General features: G+C 42.0%; 1 protein-coding gene across 1 annotated transcript in view; it reads left to right on the forward strand.

The window, feature by feature from the left end:
* ascc3 (activating signal cointegrator 1 complex subunit 3) overlaps positions 1-19558 on the forward strand; it is a 343029-nt gene that overhangs the window by 258195 nt on the left and 65276 nt on the right. The window contains 3 exon segments of the mRNA XM_052024551.1: positions 5742-5874; positions 9732-9857; positions 19442-19553. Of these exon segments, the coding sequence (XP_051880511.1) occupies positions 5742-5874; positions 9732-9857; positions 19442-19553 (371 nt within the window).

Here is a 19558-nt window from a genome sequence, read left to right on the forward strand (position 1 = left end):
TGACGGCTCTTGGGCTGTACTCCTTGGAGTTCAGAAGAATGAGGGGGGACCTCATTGAAACATTTTGAATGTTAAAAGGTCTGGACAGAATAGATGTGGCAAAGTTGTTTCCCATGGTAGGGGAATCTAGTACAGGAGGATGTGACTACAGGATTGAAGGGCGCCCATTCAGAACAGAGATGCGGAGAAATTTCTTTAGCCAGAGAGTGGTAAATCTGTGGAATTTGTTGCCACGGGTGGCTGTGGAGGCAAAGTCATTGGGTGTATTTAAGGCAGAGATTGATGGGTATCTGAGTAGCCAGGGCACCAAAAGTTATGGGGAGAAGGCAGGGGAGTGGGGCTAAATGGGAGAATGGATGGCGGAGCAGACTCGATGGGCCAAATGGCCGACTTCTGCTCCTTTGTCTTATGGTCTTATTAGGGAAGTTAAAATCTCCCCCTAATACTACCCTGTTATGTTTATAACAAGCTGCAATCTCTCTACATATCTGCTCCTCCAATTCCCGCTGACTATTGGGGGCCTACAATACAATCCTATCAAAGTGACCCTCACCCTCTTGTTTCTACGTTCTATCCATATGGCCTCTGGATGATCACTCAAGGATATCTTCTCTAATTACCATTGTTTCATCACGAAGGCAACCCCACCTACTCTCTTACCTGCACCTCTGTCATGCCCGTCGCATCTGTATCCTAGAACATTGAGCTCCCAGTCCTGCCCTTCCCTCAGCCATGCTTCTGTTATGGCTATGATATCCCAGTTCCCAGAGCCAATCCACACCCTGAGTTCATCCACCTTACCTGTCAATCCTCTAGCATTGAAATAAATGCAGTTTAAACCAATGGTCTTTCCTCTCCTTTTACTGTGAGCCTGTCTATCCTGACGACAAAATGTGCTCTCATTGGCTACAGTATTATCCTCCAATTTCCCATCAGCCACTCTGGTTTAAACCCTCACGAGTAGTACTAGCAAATCTCCCAGCTAGGATATTGGTCCCCCTCCAGTTCAGGTGCAACCTGTCTCTCTTGTACAGGTCATCCTTACCCCAGAAGAGATCCCAATGAACCAAGAACTTTAATCCCTGCCCCCTGTACCAGATCCTCAACCACGCAATCATCTGAGCTATCTTTCTGTTTATACCCTCACTAGTACTTGGCACTGGGAGTAATCCAGACATTACTACCCTTGAGGTCCTGCTTCTTAGGTTCTCTCCCAACTCTCTATATTCACTGTGCAGGACCTCATCCCTCTTCGTGTTTATGTTGTTGGTACCAAGATGCACCATGACCTCTGGTTGCTTGCCCTCCCCTTTGAGAATATTCTGCAGCTGCTCCAAAACGTCCCTGATCCTGGCACTCAGGAGGCAACACAGCATCCTGGTGTTGCTTTTGCAATCACAGAATCTCCTGTCTGTCCCCCTAACTTCAACCAATTGCCCAGCTGCATTCCCTAAGGTTAGGTTCAGGACTGCCCTTTCTCTAATAGGATTGGCTCAAAAACCTCTCCTGGATGCACCATGTCTGTGCCTTTCACACTAAAGTATCCCAGTTAATATTGGGGAAGATGAACTCCCCTACTGCTACAACTATTATTCTTGAATCTCACTGTGATTTTTCTACGTATCTGTTCCTCTAGATTAGTGAATAACAATAAAATGAATTTGTTGTCGTGCACATGTCTAGCATGTTGTTCCAACAGGGGCTAAAATCTGGTCAGGTTGGTCAGCACACCTTGTCTGATTGGTGTATTGAGTGGCACAAATGGAGGTTAGGATGAGACCTCTGGTCCGTTTGACAAGGCAAGAGTATATGGATTGTAATTTCAGATCACTTGCCATTGATTGCAGCCACAGTAAATGGACAGGCTGTGGTGAAAATGTGAAAAGAAAGGCAAATTGAGATGAAACGATATCCCTCTACCCTCTCTCTTATGACTAAACCTAGAAAATTACACTAGGATTTCTGAGTAGCTTGATTGGACTCTTTCAGTTGTGATGTTCTGGGGCACTGTGGTGACTGTGTTGCTGGGAATTTTCATGTGGTAGTAAGGAGTAGTCTCAAAGGCAATTTTCTTCAATTTGGCGTCTGAAGTGTCAAGTTTAATTAGTTTGTTTTGTGTGATAAGCAACTCTCTGAGCACGAGTTTCCAAACCAAACCACTGACACCTGAATTTCCAAAATTCCTATTGTTATTTTATAACTCCACATGCACCTGCAGCTGCCTAACCTTGATCAATATATTGTGTGCATTTGCATACATGCATGTGTAGCAATGGGCTACGCAGTGAGCTAGAAATAATGACACACAGTCGGTAGGTTGCACTTGAGGCCGGTTTATTGCGAACCTCGCCGCACTGGCTTTTAAACAGTTAAGTTCCCACCCTCTCCGGGTGGCGATGACGTCAGAGGTGTGCCACCAGAACTGCTTCCCGCGCACAGGCTTTCTTCCCTCACTGGTGGAGAAGGCGGCCCAGCGCCATTTTGTGGCTGGCCTCTCTGCCGACGTGCACGTCGTTTTCGGAGCCGGTTCGCCTGCATGGCCAGTGTGAAGTCCCACGTGAACCGGCTGGCGCCGAACTGCAACTGCACTGTGCGGATGCCTTATGTTCGTATCATGCTACCGTTTGCGGCCTTCAGGGTGGGTCCTGGCTCCCTGTTGCAGGTGTCGTACCCCATCGGGGGTAAGACACTGATTTCCACACCGGTGTCGACCAAGAAGCGGCGTCCCGACTGTTTGTCCCAGACGTACAAGAGGCTGTCCTGGTGGCCAGCCTCCGTAGTCATTAGCAATGGCTGGCCTTGGCATTTCCCAGGAACTCGCAGGGCGGGTGACACCAGCGGGCTTCTGTGCCCCACAGCTGGTGGTAGAAACACTACTGTGTATTGGCCTCCTCACTCCTGCCTCTGGGTTGTGTGCGGTCCGTTGCCGGGCCTGGTCTGTCCTGCTGTTGGGCACATGGCTTGGTAATCTGTCCAACGGATGCCCCGCTTTCCTTCTTGGCTTTCCACAGCACATCTGCCCGGGCCGCCACCTTCTGGGGGTCACTGAAATCTGCGTCGGCCAGTAACAGATGTATGTCCTCGGGCAGTTGCTCTAGGAACGCCTGCTCAAACATGAGGCAAGGCTTGTGTCCGTCAGCCAGGGCCAGCATCTCGTTCATCAATGCTGACGGCGGCCTGTCTCCAAACCATCGAGGTTCAGCAAGCGGGCACCTCGCTCCCGCCATGAGAGGTCGAAGGTCCTTATGACCAGCGCTTTGAATGCTGCATATTTGCCTTCCTCCGGGGGCGACTGTATGAAATCCTCAACCTGGGCGGCTGTCTCCTGGTCAAGGGAGCTCACCACGTAATAGTAACGCGTGGAATCAGAAGATATCTGCTGAATCTGGAACTGGGCCTCTGCTTGATCAAACCACAAGCATGGCCGCAGCGTCCAGAAGGGTGGCAGTTTTAGCGAAACTGCGTGAACGGGTGAAGAGTCGATCATCTTTGGTCCAAATCCCATTTGGACCGTTGGGGTCACCAATGTGGCGATAGGCTACGCACTGAGCTAGAAATAACGACACGCATTCGGCAGGTTGTACTCCTCGCCGCGCTGGCTTTTAAACAGTTAAGCTCCCGCTCTCTCTGGGCGGTGATGACGTCAGAGGTGCGCCACCAGAACCTCTTCCTGTGCGCGGGCTTTCTCCCCTTGCTGATGGAGAAGAGGGCCCAGCGCCATTTTGTGGCTGGCCTCTCTGCCAACGCATGCGTCATTTTCAGAGCCGGTTCGCCTGCATGGAAGGTGGGTCTCCACACATGTGCGGTAAACTTTTAATGAAATTATAATGAACTTTCTTGTACTCTCAGTCTGGTATAATCTGAACCCCTACTATTTCTTGTGCTCATGCTATTTATTTCTTCCAGTCCTGTTTGTATTATTTCTATCCTTTTCCTTGCTGTATCCTGGTGCTCATTCCCTGTCAAATTTGTTAAACCATCCCCCCACCCCGTTAGCAAACATCACAGAAAAACATCAGTCACAGCTCTATTGAGGTGCAATTCATCTGGACTGTATGGGTCCCAACTCGCCGAAAACTGGTCTTAATACCCCAGGAATCCAAAGCTCTCCAGCCGTACACTAACACATGGAACCAAGAATAATCCAAAAATTAGCACACTTGAGGTCCTGTTTTCCAAACTCCTTAATATCTGCCTGCAGGACCTCACTCACTTTTCTACCAGGTTATTGCTGCTGCCATATATCACAGTTTCTTGCTTACTACTCCTGGTGCAGAGTACATGACACCCTCTTTATGATTTCCTTTACACAGAAAGGCAACACATCATGTGGAACTTACAGCATTGTCTGTTGCAAAATACCTGTCTTCACCCTTCGGCTCAACCCTGGAACCCCCTAACACTGCAGTATTTTTATGTTCTGCAGTTCCCTCCATACAGTCCTTTGCCCCCGGTATCATGTTCTGGACTGCACTCCTTCAATGTATTGTCATCTTCACCAACCTGTCACACTGTGGGTACCTCTTTGAAAGTGATGTCTTTCTTGAAGATTCCTGCTCTTTCCACCTTTTGAGTGGCCACCAATTTCCATCCTAACCGCAGAGTGTCTTAAGGAAGAAAATTAAAGAAAGAGGCAGACACATTTTGGGAGGAAGTTCCAGCTTAAAGTCTTGATGACTGAAGACAAGGCACCCAGTGGCGGAGTGATTAAAATCGGGATGCTCAAATGCAAAGATTGTAGGGCAGGAGAAAGCTAGAAAAGTAGGGAGGAATGAGATCGGGTGGGGTTTGAAAACAAAGATGTGAATATTAAAATTGAAGTGTTGCTTAACTCGGAGCCACTGTAGGGCAGTAAGTTTATGAATGGACGAATTGGACTTAGATGAACCTAAAAGATAGCGAGCAACATTTCAGGTGAGCATTGAGGGAAGTCAGACAAGTTGGCTTTGGAATGAACAAGTCTGTCCATTAAAAAATAATGCTGCATATCAGAACCAAAATGACTGAGATAAGCAAACTTCAGTCTAACAAGAATGTATCAGAGAAAGCCTCTATGGATTAATAAGATAAAATAAAACAGAGACTTGGGCTCAAACTAGTAAAAGATAATTTTAGGATTAATTAGAACACAAACAAGTGGTAGAAACTTCCAAGTAGAATGAATAAAGTGCTGCATTTATTTTGTTGTTTTTACTTTAAAAGACAGTTGATGAGAATGAATTACTTTTGAAGTAGTCACTGTTACATGGGCAAGCATATTAGTATGTGCTCAACAAAGCCACAAAATCATTATTGCAGTAGGTCCACTTAAAGTGTTTCAAATGATGCAAATTGAGGGATAAGTGTTGGCAGGGAACAGAACATTCCTGCCTTTTATAAAATGATATTGGGTATCATGTCCTGATCAGGTAGAAAGTGCATTGGTTTAATATCTCCTAAGAGATTGAACCTCCAATAAAGCAGTTGCCTCTGAATACACTGATTTTGTCAGCCTGCTCAAATCATGGTGAGGAGCTTGAACCCTTCATCTTCTGTCTTAATTACTACTATTAAGCCAAGGAAGAAGGTGCTTCAATCATTTGAAGAACTCTTAAATGCTGCATTAGGCAGAGGTTAGGATTTTACTGAATGTGAGGACTGAGGTGGGCTGAATGTCTTTTCTCATTTATAATTATCTTACAACATGGTTACTAGAATTATAAATGAGTAAAACATAAAATTTCTCGTTTGTTTGACTTCAGATGTTCTGCAGATGATGGGCCGTGCAGGTAGGCCACAGTTTGATGACCAGGGAAAGGCTGTGATATTGGTCCATGACATTAAAAAAGATTTCTACAAGAAGTTTCTGTATGAACCCTTCCCTGTTGAATCAAGGTGAGTTTTATGAAGACAATAACAGCAAATCATAGAACTTCATGACATTTGTTGTTTTACCTATAAGCTGTACATTAAGTTCAACATTTCTTAAACTTATTTGTTTCTATGAGGGATATAATTCATTCCCATTTTCTGTTCCAGTCTTTGAAACATTTCAGTAAAAGTCAAATTAAAACTCTTGCTTTATCCAAACAATATACTTAAATCCAACTGAAAAGAGTACAGTTACATCTTTATTGCCTGCACGAAACAGTTGCAATGGCCTTTCTGAGGGAGACTGTCATCTCATGAATACTTCAGGCCACAAATAATCAGGTTGATATTGGCAAAAAACAGTTCACACAGATGAGTTACATCCAATAGAGAGAAGCTTTCTGTCATGTCATTTATTTTTGATTTAAAGCCCATTTCCCAAACGTAAAGGGACAACGTGTCATAAGTACCTTTTTCCTCGCACACTAATCAAATTAACTCAGTCTGATACCAGGCTATGTAATCACACACCAAATGAATTAAAATAGTGGGCCAGAAAAGGGCTAAAGGATCACTGATGCATGCTTTGTCATTGACTTTACAAAGGACTAAATTTGTTTTAAGATAAAATTTGGTCATTATTGGAATTTAACCAGATTAATTGTCAGCTTCTGAATATTTTTATACTAGGATATTATCTGGAAATGTATGTAATCAATTATTACATTTAGATTTGAAAATAACCCTGAAGGAGAATGAAAACCAAAATAACCAGTCAAATTGAAAATCCACAGTTATGGACATATTTAGAAAGTAGATTTTGCAAAATATCTTATGCATTAAAGAATTTCTTGCATAATTGACGATCCAGATCTTTGTGTGTTGTCATTGATAACTGAATTGTTTCATTTGCTCCTTTTAAAAAAAAATCCAAACCCACTTCCTTCAGTTTTAATGTTAACACAAAATTGAGGAATGTAATCTACTAAATATTGATTAAAGTGATAAGAAATAATCAAATATTTTAGCCATTCAATTTCGTAAACTACAGATGGTAATCATAGAACATAGAACACAACAGCACAGTACAGACCCTTTGGCCCACAATGTTGTGCCGACATTTTATCCGGCTCTAAGATCTATCTAACCCTTCCCTCCCACATGGCCCCCTATTTTTCTATCATTCGTGTGCCTATCTAAGAGTCTCTTAAATGTCCCTAATGTATCTGCCCCCACAACCTCTGCAGGCACTGCGTTCCATGCACCCACCACTCTCTGTGTAAAAAAAAACTTACCCCTGACATCCCTTTATACCTTCTTCCAATCACCTTAAAATTATGTCCCCTCGTGTTAGCCATTGTCGCACTGGGAAAAAGTCTCTGACTGACCACTCAATCTATGCCTCTTATCATCTTGTACACCTCTATCAAGTCACCTCTCATCCTCCTCCTCTCCAAAGAGAAAAGCCCTAGCTCACTCAACCTATCCTCATAAGATGTGCTCTCCAATCCAGGCAATATCCTGGTAAATCTTCTCTGCACCCTCTCTAAAGCTTCCACATCCTTTCTACAATGAGGCGACCAGAACTGAACACAATACTCCAAGTGTGGTCTGACTAGAGTTATATAGATCTGCAACATCACCTCGCAGCTCTTGAACTCAATACCCCGACTAGTGAATGCCAACACTCAATATGCCTTCTTAACAACCCTATCAACCTGTCTGGCAACCTTGAGGGATCTATGGACGTGGACCCCAAGATCCCTCTGTTCCTCCACACTTCTAAGAGTCCTGCCATTAACATTGTATTCTGCCTTCCAATTCGATCTCCCGAAGTGTATCACTTCACATTTATCCAGGTTGAACTCCATCTGCCACTTCTCAGCCCAGCTCTGCATTCTAACAACATCCTGTTGTAACCTACAGCAACCTTCTACACTGTCCACAACACCACCAACCTTTGTATCATCAGTAAACTTACTAACCCACCCTTCCACATCCTCATCAAAGTCATTCATAAAAATCACAAAGAGCAGGGGTACCAGAACAGATCTCTGCGGAGCACCACTGGTCACTGACCTCCAGGCAGAATACGCTTCATCTACCACCACCCTCTGTTTTCTATGGGTGAGTCAACTCTGAATCCACACAGCCAAGTTTCCCTGGATCCCATGCCTCCTGATATTCTGAATAAGCCTTCCATGAGGAACCTTATCAAACGCTTTACTAAAATCCATGTACACCACATTCACTGCTCTACCTTCATCAATGTGCTTGTCACATCCTCAAAGAATTCAGTCAGCATCGTGAGGCACGACCTGCCCCTCACAAAGCCGTGCTGACTGTCCCTAATCAGCCTCTGCTTCTCTAGATGCCCATAAATCCTGTCTCTAAGAATGTTCTCCAGTACACGGTTGTCCGGCATGGTAGCGTAGCGGTTAGCACGACGCTATTACAGCGCCAGCGATCGGGGTTTGATTCCTGTCACTGTCTGTAAGGAGTTTGTACGTTCTCCCGTGTCTGTATGGGTTTCCTCCGGGTGCTCTGGTTTCCTCCCACATTCCAAAGACGTACGGGTAGGTTAATATGGGTTTAAAATGGGTGGCGCAGATTCGTTGGGCCAGAAGGGCCTGTTACCACGCTGTAAATAAAATAAATTTAAAAAAATTTTTTTCTTAAATTAATTTGCCCACCACTGAAGTAAGACTCACTGGTCTGTAATTCCCAGGGTTATCCCTACTTCCTTTCTTAAAGAAAGGAACAACATTTGCCACCCTCCAATCATCTGGCACTACTCCTGTGGCCAGTGAGGACGCAAAGATCGTCGCTAAAGGCGCAGCAATCTCCTCCCTAGCTTCCCGTAAAACCTTGGACATATCCCATCTGGCCCCAGTGACTTATCTATCCTAATGTTTTTCAATAGTTCCAGCCCATCCTCTTTCCTCACATCGACATGCCCTAGCATACCGGTCTGTCGTACGCCATCCTCACAAATGTCAAAGTATCTCTCTCTGGTGAATACTGAAGCAAAGTATTCATTAAGGACCTCCCCTACCTCCAGGCGCATGTTTCCTCTTTTATCCCTGGTCAGTCCTACCCTCACTCTAGTCATCCTCTTATTCTTCACATATGTGTAGAACGCCTTGGGGTTTTCCTTGATCCTACTTGCCAAGGACTTCTCATGCCCCCTTCTAGCTCTTCTAAGTCCATTCTTAAGCTCCCTCCTGGCTACCTTGTAACTCTCCAGAGCCCTGTCTGATCCATGCTATCTAAACCTTAGGTAAGCTTCTTTCTTCCTCTTGACCTGATATTCTACATCTCGTGTCAACTACAGTTATTTCACTGTACCATCCTTACCCCGCCTCAATGGGACAAACCTATCCAGAACCCCATGCAAGTATTCCTTAAGCAACCTCCACATTTCCACTGTGCACTTCCCCAAGAACATCTGTTCCCAATTTACGCTCCCAAGTTCCTGCCTAATAGCATCATAATTCCCCCTCCCCAGTTAAATACTTTCCCATATCATCTGCTCCTATTCCTCTGCAAGGCTATAGTAAAGGTCAAGGAGCTATGGTCACTATCTCCAAAATGCTTTCCCACCGAGAGGTCTGAAACCTGATCAGGCTCATTGCCTAGTAATCATGGCGATAGTAATGCAATACTGGCCAACAAGTAACATTTGTATGAGTGTCACACTAAATTGGTTGAAGGAACAGGAAATGTTCCCTGGCAAAAGCATTTCACCAGAGAGAAGACTACCTGTGTTTTCAAATTTGAGCATCTGACAAAATCTTCACTTTAAATCATTTGATCCCAAGTAAAAGCATTGATGCTCCTCCTGCTTGTTACATAACTATAACATGTTTCCCACATTGCAGTTTATTGGAGGTCCTCTCTGATCACATGAATGCTGAAATTTCTGCTGGAACAATCACATCCAAACAAGATGCCATGGATTACATTACTTGGACTTATTTTTTCCGACGCCTTATCATGAATCCCAGGTTAGTAAAGGTATCTTTATTTTGCAGAAGTAGATGAAAGATCAATTTATTTGGCTCAATTAATCGATTACTGTTTTTACCAGCCATATCACATAAAGAGCTGTTGAGTTACTAACCTCATCATATCTTGAAACGTTTTAGTCAGTTTTATTTAAAATACGAGGCTGTTTGAACTCCTTTTAGAAATCATTTCCTTTGTCTTTGAGTCTAGGTAAAGCATTACACGGTACAGCCTGGAGGTTAGTTGTAACTAAGGGGTGAGGAAGAACTTAAATTATAGAAATATAGAAACATTACAGCTCAGGAGGAGGCCATTTGTCCTCCCGTAGAGAAATCCAATCAGTCACATTACCATTATCTTTCCAGATAGACCTTCTCAATAGCCTTAATTATTTATTCAATTTCATTTCAAAAGCCACTTTGAAGTAATATCCACTACATTTTCAGGCAATGCCATTCCAGTCTGTATTTATACACTGCACAAAGTGTTTTTTTCCTCATATACATGGCTCCGACAGGAGCTATTATTCAAGTAAGGAACCTTGATTGAAATGCCAAGGAGTGGTAGATCAGAAACAGGAATGGCCACCACACTTCTCTGACTTACCATCGAGCATAGTGGTTTTGGAGGTGGACATCCAGGGAAGCAGTGGGATCGTCAGGGATCCCCTTCCCAAAGAAGAGCATAAGTCATTCCATGTAATAAGACATATCTTGCCTCAACTTTGACTCCAGGCCCCATAAAATGTCCTGGTATGAGGTCAGACATGGGCAAGGTAACCTGCTCCTGATTGCCACCTTTTTTTTCCTCTCAGTTGATTATCTCAGTTGAATAACATTTGGAAGGAGTACATGAGAGCAACAAGACCACAGTGTGTAATTTGGGAGGGGAACTTCAGTGCCATCACCAAGAATGGCTCAGTCGCCCCACCACTGACCATCTTCTGAGGGCCATGACTATCATATTGGATATGTGGTAGGCAGAGAGTAACCAACACAAGGGGTAAATCGACTTGAGCTTGTCCTTACCAATCTATCAAGGCAGCTTGATATCACTCTATCAAGTGACATCATTGGTATTTCATATATTATATTTTCATATATTCTTATAACATAAAAGGAGGCCATTCAGCCTAATGAGTCTGTGATGGTTCCCAGATCATTATCGTTGTGTTCATAATCATTGTGTCAGGAATCTCTTCCTCCCATTGGCTGTTTAATTGTCCATTGCCATTCATGATTATACGTGGCAGGACTGCAGAGCATTGTATGTTCTCCCTCTGAGAGTTGCCGTGTTTTACCTATGACAACATTTGCTGGAATCTGCACTGCACCACCACCACCCCCCCCCCTCCCCTATCTGCTTCTGGTTCCATCTGCTATTCACCTCTCCCCTAACAGTTCCCGTTATCACCTCCTTTACTTACCAGATTCCAGCACTTGCAGCCCTTTGTGTTCCTGCTTATCTCCATCCAGCAGCTGTCTCCAACCTTCCACTCACCGATGTCACTCCATTTGCCTCTCCCTTTTTCTTCTCTTTGCCTTCATCCATCATTCACCTGCCACTGTCTCCCAACTCCACCCCCCCCTTCCCCTCACCTATCTGGCACAATATGCCTGTCATCTCACACCCCTCCTCAGTCCACCAATCACCTCGGGCTCCTGTCTCACCACCACTCTTTATGCTGGCCACCTCGCCTCTCCATTCTCAGCCCTGATGCGGGGTTTTGACCCAATACGTCAACAATTCCTTTCCTCCCACAGATGCTACTCAACCCACTGAGTTCCTCCAGCAGATTATTTGTTGCTCCAATTATTCATATTTTGCCCACTTTCACACAGTTCCATTCAGAATGGTACAAACCAATATATAGAACAAATCTGCCTGAACAATCCATCAGCAGATATGACTAAACTCCATTGACTTTGCTCTCTGAATATGGTAAAGAGTGAAGATAAGCCTGGTATTTTTTTCTACAATACAAACTCTCTCATTTGTTTTCAGTGTGCCGTCAATTTAGACTAATCATAATGTGTTGGAGCTGATCTGCACCTCCAGCCATCCCCCATTCTAGCCCCATGCCTCACTAACCTGGTGCCTTTCTGACAGGATTTTCATTGTTTCCAAAAATGTCTCTGACCAGGGGCATTTGGAAACTTGGGGGGGTGGGGGGGAGTGGAATGGGAATGGAAATAATTAAAAGAAACAAATTTAATTGAAAAACACATTAAGCTTTGAAACCTAAATGTAGATAGAACCTAGAGCAAGTCATTGACCAGAGTGCCAGTCTAAACCAATCCTAGCTGCCTGCACATGGTCCATATCCCTTTATTCCCTGCTTGTTCATGTGTCTGTCTAAATGCTTCTTAAATGTTACTATTGTATCTGCTTCTACCACCTCCTTTGGTAGTACATTCCAGGCACCTACTATTCTCTGTGTAAAAGAAAAGAACTTGCCTTGCAAATCTCCGTTAAACTTTCCCCCTCTCACCTTAAACCTTTGCCCTCCACTATGTGACATTTCCACTAAGGGAAAAAGACTCTTGACTATCTACCCTATCTATGCCTTTCATAATTTTATATACTTCGATCAAGTCGTCCCCTCAGCCTCCAATATTCCAGAGAAAATGATCCAAGTTTATCCAACTCCTTGTAGCAAATAAAACACTACAGTCGAGGCAACATCCTAATGCAAACGCAGACTAGGTGAGCGTTTCGCAGAACACCTGCACTCTCTCCGTAACCGCGATCTGCATCTCCCCATTGCCAGTCACTTCAACTCCCCTCTCCCACACTATCACTGATATGTCAGTCCTCTACCTCCTCTACTGCCAGGAGAATTCCAAGCGCAAACTGGAGGAACAGCACCTCATTTTCCGTCTTGGAACCTTGCAGCCTAACAGCATAAACATTGAATTCTCCCACTTTAGGTAATCCCCACCCCGCTTCCCAACAAACACCCCCCTCCCCACCCACCTTGCTTCATCTCTTCTTTTTTTCCCTCTTTTTTTCTACTTTATTTTACGTATTTTCCTCTCTCTCCTTACCTTTGACCCTGGATCTGCTTTCCCCTCCTCCCCCGCATCTGCCTATTATTATCTCTTACTTACGTCTACGTACCACCACTTTGTGCCCACCATACCTCCCTCCCCTCTTTTGTCCACCTATCACTGCTCTGCTTTTCCCTCCTATATACTGGGCTTCCCTTTTCCTATCTTCAGTCCTGAAGAAGGGTCTTGACCCGAAACGTCGACCCGAGGCTTTTCTCCACAGATGCTGCCTGGCCTGCTGAGTTCCTGTAGCATCATCATGTTTTTCATCTAGGTTCCAGCATCTGCAGTTCTTTGTTTCTCTGTGTCCTGAGGAACCTCTTATGCACCCTCTTCAAAGCCTCCACATCTTTCCTATAGCGCAGCAATTCTGATCACTGCACTATGGGGAGGATAACCAGAATTGCTGCACTATTCCAAATGTGGCTTAACCAAAGTTTTATACAGCTGCAATGTGATTTCCCAACTTTTATTCTCAGTGTTCTGACCAATGAAAATAAGATACCTCTCCCTAATCTCACCATCATTCCTGTACTCTTCCTTGGTAAATACTGATGCAAAGTACTTATTAAGGACCTCACCCATTTCTTCTTGCTCTGTGAATAAATCCCCTCCTTTGTCCTTGCATGGAACTAACCTTCCTTAGCTACCCTTGTGCTCCTAATGCCTTAGGATTCTCCTTAATTCTACTTGCCAAGGCATTTCATGGCCCCTTTTAACCTTCCTAATTTCTTGTTTAAGTTCTTTTCTGCCTCCTTTGTATTCCTCTAGGGCCTCGTCTAATTTCAGCTTCCTACACCTTACATATGGTTCCTTTTTCCTTTTGAATAAACTTAAAATATCTCTTAAATACAGTGAAATTAAACTGAAAACATAATTTAAATGACCCCATTCAAACAAATGCGTCACACAAGATGCATTAAGCTGAGGGCCCAGATATGAAGTGTGTCTGATCCCTCAGCTCAGCAACTTGGGGAATACACCTGCATTTGATGATGACTCCAAAGGTGGAACAGAGTGTTAGGCACATGCACATCTAATCTTTTACAAAATTCTTACATGATGGAATGATGTTTCCTCTTGCTCATGTGTCTTGATCAGGGTAAAGATATCAAAATTGAAGGTCATTCATTCAGGACTGAGATGAGAAGAAACATGTTCACTCAGAGGGTTGTGAGTCTTTGGAATTCTCTATTCAAGAGCACTGAGGAGGCTCAATCTCTGAGTACATTCAAAACAGAGATTAATAGATTTTTAGGTATTAAGGAAATTGAAGGATATGAGGATAGTGCAGGAAAGTAGTACAGAGGTAAAAGATCAGTCAAGATCTATAGAAAGGTATGCCTGCTGTGTGCAGGTCCAGAAGTATGCAACGTACTACAGTGCACACTGCAACTAACCAGTGATTCTCTTTGGAACCACTGGCTAGCCAGCAGTATGTTCTGGCAGATTATCATTGCCATCATCTCCTTTCATCATGAGAGGCACAAACAGTCATATTTCATGTATTATACACACACTTGTTTTTGGTCCACTGCCAACAAAATATGTACAATATCTTGTCAGTCCTTTCTGCAAACGTTGACTTCTGACCATTTGCAATGTTTTCTATTTCTCTTTCAAATTTCTAGTCTGCAGTTTTGCTTTCTGTTGTCAAAGCAGTCATGCTAGGCTTTGCTAAGGCCTGCATAATGGTAGATACATTTACCACAATTTGTTGCACCCATAATTGAGACATAGCCATTTCTGAGGAAAGTCACTCATAAGTAGGATTCATTTATTATGTCACAATGTGTAAGCCACTGGCAAGTTTCTCAGTATTGTGCAGAACCAAGACTACTTTCTCATCGTTAATTATAATAACACATATTTATAATATGTTTGTTAGTGCTTCACACAATGAACTAACGGTTGAAAAAATGCTGGTGTACAGAACATGTGGGCCATTTATTAATGTTTTATTATAAATCCATGCTTACAATTATGCACCTGGTGCAGATGTGTTAGGCCTGTCTGTTCGATTGTGTTGCAGTTTTATGACCAATTATGTATTCATTCTAATGAGATTGCCTAATTATTCATTTCACCACTGCTTTGTACATATAACAGAGGCACAGTAATGAAAACAATATGTCTGTATTGTATTTTGAAATACTCAACAGACTTGCTGAATACAAAAAGTATAAAATGCTAATAATGGTGTTATTGGCGAATTTAATAGTTGTTTCTTGAACTCCTATGTCCCCTGTATTCAATTCTCATTTCCTTGCGGTTCATTTTCAAAAAGGAATCTTCCATTTGAACTTCAACTTCTTCTCCCCTGCCTTTAAGTATATGAGAACATTGTTTTTTCCAGACAGTTCTTCCTTTCTCGGCTAACAAGAGTGTACTCCCTATACTCCCAACACTAATTTCTGCATGTCATAAACTGTTTCATGTAAAGTGTTACTTTGTATATTCCCACAAACCTTCTGAAGGTTGGTGATTATCAATGATACTAGTTTTTGCTATAATTATCTTTCTGCCTTTGACTATTTCATTTGTGATGGACTGGTGCTGTTGAGCAATAAAAACTTGATAAACAGAAGTGCAACATTTTCCAACTTCTTTTAGGTCTTTCAAAGAGGAACCTCACATTTCAGGTCAGGTATACTCAGCAGGTAAGGCAGCATCTGTGGAGAAAGAACAGTTCGTCTTCAATGGTTATGACCTGAAATGGTATCTCTGTTTATTTCTCCATAAATACTGCCTAACTTGCTGAGTATCCTTGCACTTTCCATGTTTATATTTGCAACATCTGCAGTTTTTTTGTTTTTCATCTCACTTTTCACTCCTGTTCCATCTTTGTTGTTGTCATTTTCCCATGTCATAGCTCTGATTGGATTTGGTTTGAGACTTGTATCATTGCAGTAATATAACAGCCTACCTCAAGCTACACGATTTTCTGTGAGGGTGTCTCTGGCTTCCACACTCTGCTGCCCACAATGCTTGACTGATATCTATAGTTCTCTGTGAGAAATCGTAACTTCAAGCAAACCCATATTTTACTCTGTGTTAAAGCTTTCACATGTAACATCCATTTCTTCCTTTCTCTCCCAGACTTCACTGTTTATTTTATTCCACTGCATCTGTGCAAGATACTTTGCATATTTGTACTTTGTATCAATGAAAGCTAGCCAGATTTAAGTTTCTTTTGTGAGCATGATTTGCCTGTTTTTGCTGAGGTCATGCCTCCTGTTGCAATTATTCTTCAAATAATGTGAATTGCAATCCTACAATTTGTTACCTCTATCTGATGTCTGAAAGAATAATGACATCTCTACACCGCAGATAATACTGCTGATGGTTTTATAGGTATGTTTGAAATTTTGATTATACATGTTCATGATACCGTAGGGAGTTATTCTTGTGTTTCCCAGAAGGCTACTAATGGAAGTTAGCCAGTCTATCCCATGTGCTAGCAGCTATTAGTATGAAACTGCCTCTGATTTTGACTCCTCTCATGGGACAAGTAATTATTGTGTTCAAACAGGCTATAATTCCGATCCTGCTGGCTCTCTGAGTACGCCCCCAGCTATTAGAATCATTTAACATCTCAGCACCTGTTAACAGCAGTGTAAATATTCAACCCTGCTTGTATGCAGGTTATGAGCCTTATGCTAGGGAACCCTGTGAGGCTAGTCTTTTAAATTGAAGCCTTTGACAACTCAATTACTCTGTTACTAGGGTGTATAATAAAATGTCTATTTAAAAGGAGTGATAAGACAAGTCAATTAGACTGTTGCTCGGGTGTTCAATGAAACAGCTGTCCAAAGGGATGGGATAGATTACTGCTAAACTGGAGAACAACAGGTAAATACTCTTTGCAGGCTGAGACTGCTGATGAATCCCCATACAATTGTTCCTAGTGTTCAATTTTTCTAAAACGTGCAAATTTCAACCAGTCAAAGTGAAGCCTTTAACTAAAAATGTTTCTTTGTTGTTCACGAAATGATATTTTACCTATCTTATGGAATATTTTAATTGCATTTCCCTGCTAATTTTCATTCCTTGCTTAAATAGTTCTCTTTATCATGAACCATCTTTCAATTTCTCAGTCAAGTGGCAAATATTCATGTTTATATTTTTTTACAATAGCCATCTTCATATCTCCAAGTCAACAATCTAGAATTTTTACATTCAATTTGCATAATTATATTTAAATAATTTTGCAAGACGGGGAGGTTCAATTTACTTCATTCCATCACAGGCTCCTCCAACGAATTTTAGGTTCTGGAATTCAGTGGTATCACCATATACCAAGTACAAAAATTTCATGAATGACTGCCCCAGTAATTGACCTACCTAACTCTATTTAGCTGTCTCCTTTTCCTTCGGACTCTCCACCTAATCCTTGAATCCCTTTTCTTAAACATTGAACACCCTTTCTCTAAAGACCCACCATTCACTGAACCATGTGTTCAGAATTCCTATCATCTCTCCATTTATACAAACACTAGCTTCTGCTTCAGCTCCACTTTTGATACTCAAGGTCTGAAACTCTCTCATTACAACCCTCCTGATTAAAGTAACAGTGACAAGCTATGTGACTGTGATTTATGGATCTATTCCTCAACATGCTGTTCAACTTCTGTGGCCTTTGAAATGCTCATCTCTCCTGTGGTCAACCTTGGTTTCATTGCAGTGGGCTGATTCTATCCTTATCTTTTTCAACATTGTTAATATAGCATTGGATCATCATTCCATGCTGCACATAGCTTCTATATGTCCCAAACTTTTATCCTCTTGGATTCATTGTTTATATACCACTTTTGAGCACAGTTAGCCTTACAGTTTAGAAAGGCTCTACACATATGGTTATGATACTTCACATTTCCACAACCAATTTTGATTCCATAATTGATTGCCATCCTGTTTATATTAAGTAACTAGATAAATCTAAATTTTTGAGAAACATACTTCGGGTTTCCACAAGAAAATGCATATCGTAACTTCTCATTCTTGCCATCTTCCCATATTTTGTCTTCAACTCAACTGAAAAATGCCAAATTCAATATTGGCAGCTGTAGTAAAGAGCAATGGGAAAAGTAAGCAAGTGGGAAGTGAGTATACAAAAAGTCAATTTTTACTTGGGACAAATTAACTTGCAGTAGCTTCCAAAAGGAAAGAAACTTTGCTTTCTATCTGTGAATTTGCAGCATATTATTTGCTGAAGAATCTATTCCTGTCCAGTCTGGGGAGAGAGGCTTGGAAATTCCTTGTATAATTCTGAAAAGAAGCGGGCTATATTATTTGTAAATAAGCTTAATCTGGAGTAGAGCAAGTATTGTTTCATTTCTTAACTCTGACTTTCCAGAGGAATTTTCATTAGCACTAGGACATGTTTTTCCATTGTAAAGCTCAGCTAAATGATGTCAACAGTAGTGTGATGCCCAAAATTTGTCTCCAGTGTGATTTTCAACCATACCAGTCTAAAAAAAGGGACAGTTCCTTGCTGCTCACAAAACTAGCCATGTTTCCCCATTTAAAGGGCCACCAGTCAAAATGCATGCTTTGGCCTAGCTGAAAGCTTAAATGCAGAATTACACATGTGCCTGGATTACTTTGCCCATGGACGTCAAGGTCACAAACACTATGAGCTTCAGACATTTGGGATCATCCCAGGCTTCTACAGTTGATCTAAACACATTTCACCCTTTGCACCAGCAGAGTAGGCTACCTACATCCAGACCAGTTAAGTGTAGGCATGGAAAGACCAAGGTGCAATTCTGGATGGCAGGCCCAGATCAGAAAGGCTCAGTCTTGACTCACTGTACACTAGTTCTCACTAGTCTTCATCAACAGACTATGTGCAGGAAGATAAAATTAGTTTGGATTGGCATCATTGGTTGGCACAGACATCGTGGGTGGAAGGGCCTGTTCTTGTGCTGTTCTTTGTTCAATGTTCTTATGTACGAATCTCCAGTCTTATATCAAAGTATCTTACATATACCTATTGTATTTCTTTAATCTTGTTTCTCCCCAAAGAATTTTAAATGCCATTGTAAATACAAATTATTACAATACTAGACCCAATAAATTAACGTGAACAATTTCTTTGGGATTCAAAGAATCACCTTAATACACCCCTCAAGATGTCAAGAAAGAAAACAAAATAGGGGATGCAGTGCACTGTATATATCAATAGTACTGACCAAAATAATTGAAAATTCTAACTTAGCTCAAATGCAAAATCAGAACAGATTGTTAACTCAAGAAAAATGATAATCATTTTGCCAGTTGCATATGCACCTGGACTGTTGCCAGAGATTCTTTCAAGATAACGATAATGGTACTTCTGAAACAATATCTTGTTTGTTTTTTTGTTAACATATGTGATAATTAACATTAGCATCATAAGTACTTTGGGATGTCATGAGAAGATGCTGAATTAAATTTTTCCAAGAAAATGTATATAGCATATATTTGAACATAGTGGAGCTTAACTGCTCATTTTGATTTCTAATGTTTTTTTTACTACTTTTGTTTTATAGTTATTATAATTTGGATGATATTAACCATGATAACATGAACAAATATCTATCCAACCTCGTGGAGAAGTCTCTTGCAGATCTGGAATGTTCCTATTGTATTTCAGTGGGGGAGGTAAG

Source organism: Pristis pectinata, chromosome 10 (genome assembly GCF_009764475.1).
Source record: "Pristis pectinata isolate sPriPec2 chromosome 10, sPriPec2.1.pri, whole genome shotgun sequence".
Classification (NCBI taxonomy): Eukaryota; Metazoa; Chordata; class Chondrichthyes; order Rhinopristiformes; family Pristidae; genus Pristis; species Pristis pectinata.